The following is an 8,704-nucleotide window of genomic DNA, read 5'->3' as shown; positions in this document are numbered from 1 at the left end:
CTGGTCGGCCTGCGGGCGGCGGCGGAGAGCCGGGCGCCCGGTGCCGTCGGCATGACGGGCCGCGTGTGCCGCGGCTGCGGCGGCACCGACATCGAATTCGACGCGGCGCGCGGCGATGCTGTGTGCACCGGCTGCGGCTCGGTGCTCGAGGACAACATCATTGTATCCGAGGTGCAGTTTGTGGAGAACAGCGGAGGCGGCTCCTCGGCCGTGGGCCAGTTCGTGTCTCTTGACGGTGCGTCCCAGGGCATGGGGGCGGGCGGGCGCCGGGACCCCGCGGAACCCAGCACCGGCCCGCTCGCCCGCTGCTCGGCCCCACACCGCGGATGTGCGCGGGGGATTGTTCAGCGCGGGCCCCTGGCTCCACGAGGGGGAGCAAGGGGCACAGAGGGGCCGGAGGGACAGCGGGGCGGCGGCGATCCTTAGGGGAGGGCTGAGGCTGCAGCACCAGATGGGGGACCAAACTGAGCTGGTGCATAGGCAGGAGAAGTTGTGCAAACACGCGGAGCGCGCGCCGCCGGGGGATGTGACAGCCACTGGAGTAGGGACTGATCCAAGTGCTGGTAGTGCGACGGGCAAGTGTCTGCGAGAAACGGAGGCAAGTGCCGAAAGCCCCAGGAGTTGAGGGAGAGTGCTTCTGGGCAGGGGAATAAGGGGCGCTGCGGTGAGAGGAGGAGCCCTGGTCGTTAAGCTCTCGGCTTGCTATCCGAAGGTTGGCGGTTCGAACCCGTCAGCCGCTCCGCGATTTACAGCTGTGTAAACTCTATGAGCTCTGGTAGCATAGTGCCTAAGGCACTTGACTGCTCACCAGAAGGCTGACGGTTCAAACCCACCAGCCACTCCTCGGAAGGAAGGTTGGGCAATCCTACTTCCGTAGTGATACTGCCTCGGAAACCCAAGGAGGGGTCGCTATGAGTCGGGGCCGACTCGACGGCAAACAACAACAACAACAACAACAAACTCTATGGGACAGTTGTGCTCTGTCCTACAAGGTCGTAGAGTCGAGCGGTTGGGGGTGGCAGGGGACTGCTGCTTTAGGTGATGATAGAACCGGAGAGCCGTTGGGCCCTTTAAACCGTGAGCTCGCATAAGTTTGATCACAAAAATCAAATTAGGAGAAAGGGGAAAGCTGTGGCCCGGGACACAGTGCATATGGGCTCGTCCGCCCACCTTTTTCTTTTTTTTTTAAATTGCTACACAGTAAAATTGACTTTATTGAGGTGCAGAATTCTGTGAATTTTAACACATTTATAGATTCTGGTAACTACCAACTGAGGAGGAGCTCTGGTAGCGTAGTGCCTAAGGCACTTGAATACTAACCAGAAGGCTGGTGGTTTAAACCCACCAGCCACCCCTCGGAAGGAAGGTTGGGCAATCTACTTCCTTGGTGATACTGCCTCAGAAACCCAAGGAGGGGTCGCTATGAGTCGGGTCTGACTCGATGGATATAGCAACAACAGCTGAGGACAAAGAAAACTCCCATCACCCCCATCCTGCACTGTCCCTTTATTGTCGCTTCCTTCCCCAAACTCTGATCTGTTGTCCATCCTTAGAGTTGTCATCCTGGGAATGTCAAATAAATGTGATCAGGCAGCATGGAACCTTTATGGGATCTGCCTGGAAGCCATTGAGATCCACCCAGGTTGCTGTGCTTATCGGCAGTTGATCCTTTTTATTTCTAAGTGGTAACAAGCCTTGTATGAGAGTCCTGGGATGGTGTGAATGGTTAATGGGCTCGGCTGGTAACCTAAAGCTTAGAGGCTGTAATCCACCAGGGGTGCCTCAGAAAATGGCCTGGTAATCTTCTTCCAAAGCATCGACATTGCAAACCCCGTGGAGCACGGTTCTGCCCCGATACACATGGGTTCCCCAGGCGTTGGGACTGACTCCATGGCAACTGTCTTTTTATTTCATGGCGTGGCTGGAGCACAGTTTGTTGGAGGACGTTTTGGATTGTTAACCAGTTTGGGGTGGTTATGAGTAGAGCTGCTGTAAACATTCATGTATAGCTTTTTGTGTGAATATAAATTTTCATTCCTCTAGGGTAGTTACCCAGCAGTGTAAGCAGTGTAATTGCTGGGTGTACGGGAGATGTGTGTGTCTGACTTCATGAGAAACTGTCAGGTTTTTCAGAGAGTTGGGGCATTTTGCATTCTCATCAGTTGCTCTTCATCTTCAACACAACTTGGTATTGTAAGTAATTTTGTTTTAGACATGTTAATGTGCATGTCTCATTTGTCTATGCAAAGAAGTTTGGAAGACAAGTTTCTGACTGGAAGAGATCCATATTTGTTCCCATTCCAAAGAAAGGTGAGCCAATAGAATGTGGGAATTAAATGATGTCATTATTATAACACGCTAGTCAAGTTTTGCTGAAGATAACTCAAAAACGGTTACAGCAGTATATCTACAGGGAACTGCCAGAAATTCAAGCCAGATTCAGAAGAGAAGACAGAATGAGGGCTATCATTGCTGAAGTCAGATGAAGCTTGGCTGAAAGCAGGCAATACCAGAAAGATATTTGACTATGCAAAGACGTTCAGTGGTGTGGATCATGACTAATTAGGGATAACATTTCAAAGAATGGGAATTCCTGAACACTTAATTATGCTTATGAGAAGCCTGTACATAGACCAACAGGCCATCATTCAAACAGAACAAGGGCATATTGTGTGGTTTAAAATCAGGAAGGCTGTGGATCAGGGTTGTATCCTTTCACCTTACTTACTCAGTCTGTATACTGACCATATAATAATCTGAGAAGATGCACTATATGAAGAAGAATGTGCATCAGGTTTGGGGGAAGACTCTTGAACAACCTGTGATATGCAGATAACACAGCCTTCCCTGTTGAAAGTGAAGATGGCAAGAAGCATTTACTGATGCAGATCAAAGACTGCAGCCTTCAGTATGGATTACACCTCAATATAAAGAAAACGAATTGAGGTATTGGTGGGTCGGTGGTAGAAGTCTCACCTTTGTTGTATGTAGGAGACCCAACCAGTGCACCGCACATATGGCCACCACCTGTGTGTCAGTGGAGCATTGCATGTTGCAGGATGCAGAACAGGCTTGCAGAACAGAGCTTCCAGAGTAGCCGACTAGGAAGAAAGACCTGGCCACTGACTTCCAAAATTCAGCCAGTGAGAATCCTGTGGGTCATGACTGTTTGGTGCATGACCAATCATGAAGCTGTGGTAGGACTGGACAGCTTATTGTTCCATTGTCAGCAGCTAACCACTGCCACTGCCTCCACTGCAGCCATCACCACCACCACTATCACCACACTGCTACCACCACCACCACTACTGCTACCACCACCACCACTGCTACCACCACCACCACCACTGCTACCACACCACTACCACCACACTGCTACCACCACCACTGCTACCACCACCACTGCTACCACCACCACCACTGCTACCACCACCACTGCTACCACCACACTGCTACCACCACCACTGCTACCACCACACTGCTACCACACCACTACCACCACCACCACTGTAGCCATCACCACCACCACTACCACCACACTGCTACCACCACCACTGCTACCACCACACCGCTACCACTACTACCACCGCTACCACCACACCGCTACCACCACCACCACTGTAGCCATCACCACCACCACTGCTACCACCACCACCACCACCACACCACTACCACCACCACCACTGCTACCACCACACTGCTACCACTACTACCACCGCTACCACCACACTGCTACCACCACCACCACCGCTACCACCACCACCACCACTACCACCACACCGCTACCACCACCACCACTGCTGCCACTGCTACCACTGCTCTGCCGCCGCCATCACCACCACTGCCATCACCACCACTGCCATCCCTACCACTGCCACCACCACCGCCACCACCCTTTTTGGTGAAATGTTTATTCAGGTCTTTTTTGCCCATTAATAATTTTTTGTTTTCTTACATTTGAATTTTGAGAGTTCTTTAAATACTCTAATTATAAGTTGGATATGTGATTTGCAAATCTGTCTTTTGCAGAACAGAAGGTTTTAATTTTTCTGCAGTCCACTTTATCACTTTTTTTTTAATGCCTTCCATTACTGAGGAACTCTGGTGGTGTAGTGACTAAGGGATTCGTCTCCTAACCAAAAAGTTGGTGATTCAAACCCACCAACCACTCAGTGGAGAAAGATAAGACAGCCTGCTTCTGTAAAGATTTACAGCTTTTGAAACCCTATGAGGCAATTCTACTTTGTACTAAAGAGCTGCAATGAGTTGAAATTAACTCAGCGGCAGTGGGTTTGGTTTTATTTTTTTGGTTTTCCATTACTGAAAATACATGGTATGAACAAAAAAATTCAAAGGAGAAAATGATTTGGTCACCAAAGTGTTAAATATATTAATTTGGAGAGAATTGGCATTTTTAATACAGGTATCCCTTGGAGATATCATGGGGTTGGATGCAGACCACTGCAATAATCGAGAAGAGAATAAATATCACAATAAAGCAAGCCACACGTACTTCTTGGCTTCCTAGTGCATACAAAGTTATGTTTGCACAATACTGTAGTCTGTTAAGGAGCTGTGATGGCACAGAGCCTAAGGCATTTGACTGCTGACCAGAAGGTTGGCGGTTCAAACCCACCAGCCACTCCTCTGAAGGAAGACTGGGCAAGCTACTTCCATAGCGATACTGGCTTGGAAACCCACGGAGGGGTTGCCATGAGTCAGAAGCAACTGGATGGCAGTGAGTTTTTGGTAGTCTATTAAGTGTGCAGTGTTGTTGTTGTTATGTGCCATCGAGTCGGGCCTGACTCATAGCGACCCCTCCTTGTTTCCAGGCGGTGTCCCTAGGGAAGTAGATTGCCCAGCCTTCCTTCCAAGGAGTGGTGTTGTGAACAGGTTTGAGATATTTTGAGAATTATCAACACGTGACATAGAAGGGCAGTGAGCACGTGCTGTTAGAGCAACGGTGCCGACTGAGTTGCTCAGCACAGGGTTGCCACAATCCTTCACTTTGTAAAAAATACAGTATTTGTGAAGCACAATAAAGCAACACAGTAAAACCAAGTGTGGGTCTTTCCGCCTGAGAACACAGTGTGTCTCTCTGTTCATGCAGGCTTTTTTCGAGGTCTTTCATCAGTGACTTGTAGTTTTTGACATCAACTCCCATGCATCATTGTAGGTTTACACCTAATGTGTATTTATTTGGAGCTATTGTAAACAACACTTTAACATTTCAGTTTTCAATTGTCCGTGTATAGAAATATGGTTAATTTCTGCATGTTGGTCTTCTTTCTTGTGACTCTGCTACATTTACTAGTTCTTCTAGTTTTCTTCCGTAGATTCCTTGGGATTTCCTATGTCAACAGTCATGTTGTCTGCAAATAGGGACTGTCTCTTCCCTTTGTTTCTTTCTTGTCTTAGAGCAGACGTCCTGGCTTTGTTCCCAATCTTAGGGGGAAGTATTACGTCTCTTACCGTTCAGTAAGTTTTTATGACAAATGGATTTTGAGTTTTGTTAAGGGTTTTTCTGTATCAGTTGATAAGATCATATTTTTTTTCTCTAGTTTGTTACTGTGGCTGACTCTCAAATGTCAAACCTACCTTATGGTACTGCGATTAACCTACTTGGTCATGTGCAGTGTGCATGTTGCTTGATTGGATTGGCTAACTTTCGTTAAGGATTTTTCTGTTTGTGTTCCTATGGGATACTGGTTGGTGGTCTCCCCTTGTACTGTCTCTGGTTTTGGTATCAGGTAATGCAGCCTCGTGGAATGAGTTGGGGAATGTTCCCTCCTCCTCTGTTTATTGTAATCGTGTGTAGAATTGGTATTACTGCTTCCTTAAGTGGCATGTAGGATCCACCAGGATAGCCGTCTGAACCTGGAGATTTCTTTTTCAGGGTTCAGTTTCCTTAATAGTCTCTGGATGTATTGACATTTTGTCTCTTTCATCCAAGGTGCGTTTTAGTAGCTTGTAGGTTGAGAGCAACTCATATTTGATCTGAGTTGTTGAATTCATAGCATTCCCCTGGACTCCTTTTCACATCTGCAGGCTCTATACTGACACCCCTTTTCCCTGTCTGATGCTGTTAACTGTGTCTTTGCTTTCGCCTGTCTCGCTAGAGGGCTATCAGTTTTACCCACCTTTTCAAAGAACCAGCTTAGGTTTCATAGGTTCCCTCCTGTTTCATTGACACTTACTCATCTTTGTCTCTAATGCACGGTGTGCATCTCTGTCCTTCCTGGTCACTGCCCGAGATGAACCCCCAGTGTGGCTGTGGGGAGGCCCCTCAAGGTCATCCGAGACTTTATTTGATGTGTGCCAGGGTAATGCCAATAGCAGCAAATAGGTAATTGTCATGGCCAGCACTGGTCTGTCTGTAGGAAGCCTCTGTATGAGGCATACCTGTGACTTCATGTCAGCCCGTGGACCCCACTTTCTAGATAGGGAAACTGAGCCGTGGAGCAATGGACACCCACAGAGGTCCCAGGTGGCCAGGCAGAGTCAGAACCGTTGGGTAGGCTGCTGGTGGCATGATTGCAAGGTCCTGTCCTTGTGGGCTCGCTCTTGGTGAGGAGGGGAGAGGGAGGCAGCCCTAGAAACCTGTGGGCCCTGGGGAAGGTCTGCCAGGCTGTGGGTTCAGGGCCCTGGGGGCCTATGCAGGTGGCGTCTGGGCAGAGCGAGGAGAAGCGGGTGTCACTGTGCTTCAGGGTAACCCTTCTGTCCTCTGGCCACTCCCAGGTGCCCCCAAGTACTCCCTTTTCCCATTATAGCCTTGATAATGCCCCTCGTAGGTTTTGGTGACTTCTCTGTCTTCCTGCCACAAGTCTTTAGTTGCCGACAGGAGGATTCTGGCTCGTGGAGACCCCACATGTGCAGAGTAGAACTGCCCCATAGAGGTTTCAAAGCTGTGGCCTTTTGGAAGCAGATGACCAGGCCTGTCTCCTGAGGTGCCTCTGGGTGGCACCTATCAACTGTCACTTCTCAGCCACTTGGGCCACTGAGCAAGTTCTCAGGACCTCGACCTGTACACCCAAAGTATACACCCCTGGCCCAGCTGTCCTCTACACAGGCTGCCTGAGTGTCCTGTCTGGTTTGTCTTTACTAGGCCCACGTCCCTAGCGACCCCTCCTTGGGTTTCCAAGGCAGTTATCACTATGGCCGATTCTATGGCAAATAACAACAACAACAAGAAGGCCCACGTCCACTAACTTCCTCAACTCTGCTTCAGAACCAGGTCTCCACAGGTAGCCCAGCCCGTTACTGTGGGATTGTGGGTGAGAGTGGACCCCCCCCCCCAGGGCTCAGGACGAGAGCACCAGTCCTCACGGGTCCAGAGTCCATGGAGTGCAGCAGGCAGGGTGCTTGAACCTCAGTGGCCAGGGCTCAGGTGCACACAGGGCACCTTGCCAAGGGTGGATGGGCTCGGTGCGTGGGGGGCGCCAGGCCCAGGTCCTTCCGCTGCAACTTGTGGGATTGGAGTAGGGGCGGGAAAGGCGTTCCCAGCCAAGAGATTGGCTAGGGCAAGGGAGTGGCATGGCTGGTGGGCAGGCCTGGTAGGCAGAGCGTGAGGGGCGGGGCTGGAAGGAAGGGCTCCTGGGGCTCCCCTGAGGGTGCGCCAGGACCTGGGGCTCAGAGACTGCAGGAAAGCAGGGCCCCCACCAGGGCACGAGGTCAACTCTGCGCGGCAGTATCCTGGGATGTAGGCCCTCGCGGGAGGTCTCAAGGACAGTAGCCCTGCCTTGGGTCTCCTGCTGCAGACGAGGGTGTGGCGCTCCTGCCGGCGCCTCCCCTGTGCTGTCGGGGTCTCTGGCACGCAGGGGCTCCCCGAGAGCCTGCTAAGCCGTGTGGCTCCTCTCTGGATCCCCCAGTTGGCACCAGAACCCACTGGGGAGGGCGTTTCCATGGTTCCCCTAATCAGAACTTTCATCACCCAGGGCCTGGGAGTGCAAGGGTTGGGCGGGCGTGGGTGGCTGTCTCCAGGGCTCGGGGCACCTTGTGACGGCCGAGCTGCCCCTGTGGAGCTCGTAGCACCCGACCTACGCCCAGCAGGTAGTTGGGAGCCCACCTGCCTATCTCGGCCTGGAGTGGGAGGGCCCGGCTGTTTCCACCCTCAGAGCGCTCCACCCCGAAAGGGCCCCCCTGAGCGGGACCCCTGGCAGCACTCGGCGGTGGCCTGGTCACCAGAGCACGCACTTGCATGGCGGGAGGCCTGGACGGGTGGGTGGGGTTGGTGCGCAGGCTGCTTCCAGGCTCTCCGTGGCTTAGTCCCTGCCCCGGCAGCGCGGTCGGCTGCTTGCGCGTGGCGCACTGCTGCTCCCGCAGCTCCGGGTGGGTGTGGCAGTGCCGTGGTCCTGGGGCAAAAGCCTGGGATTGCCTCCCTAACCCTGCTCCCAGTGCACTTATCGTCTGTGAAGGGACTTGTAGGAGAGCAACAAGAGCTCTCCTTAAAGACAGCAGAACCTACGGGAAACCCACTGCTGCCCCCGGCCTCAGCTCCCAGGGACCCTGTAGGACGGAGTGGAACTGCCCACAGGGTCTCCAAGGCTGTCAATTTTCATAGAAGCAAAGCCCAAACAAACCACACCCACTGCTGTGGAGTCCATTCCGAGGACCCACAGCGCCCCTAGAGGACAGAGTGGAACTACCCCACAGGGTCTCCAAGGCTGTCAATCTTCACAGAAGCAAAGCCCAAACCACACCCACT

At 51.9% G+C, this 8,704-nt stretch overlaps 1 protein-coding gene across 1 annotated transcript in view; it reads left to right on the top strand.

Moving 5' to 3' along the window:
• The first annotated feature begins 51 nt into the window (after positions 1–51).
• BRF1 (BRF1 RNA polymerase III transcription initiation factor subunit) overlaps positions 52–8,704 on the top strand; it is a 91,575-nt gene continuing 82,922 nt past the window's right edge. The window contains exon 1 of the mRNA XM_007944594.1: positions 52–235. Coding sequence (XP_007942785.1) covers positions 52–235 — 184 coding nt within the window. The remainder of the gene's footprint in view (positions 236–8,704) is intronic.

This window comes from Orycteropus afer, unplaced genomic scaffold (genome assembly GCF_000298275.1).
Source record: "Orycteropus afer afer isolate SDZICR_OR568_19922 unplaced genomic scaffold, OryAfe1.0 scaffold00128, whole genome shotgun sequence".
In the NCBI taxonomy this organism is placed as follows: Eukaryota; Metazoa; Chordata; class Mammalia; order Tubulidentata; family Orycteropodidae; genus Orycteropus; species Orycteropus afer.
This window is presented reverse-complemented; position numbering and strand designations above follow the sequence as displayed.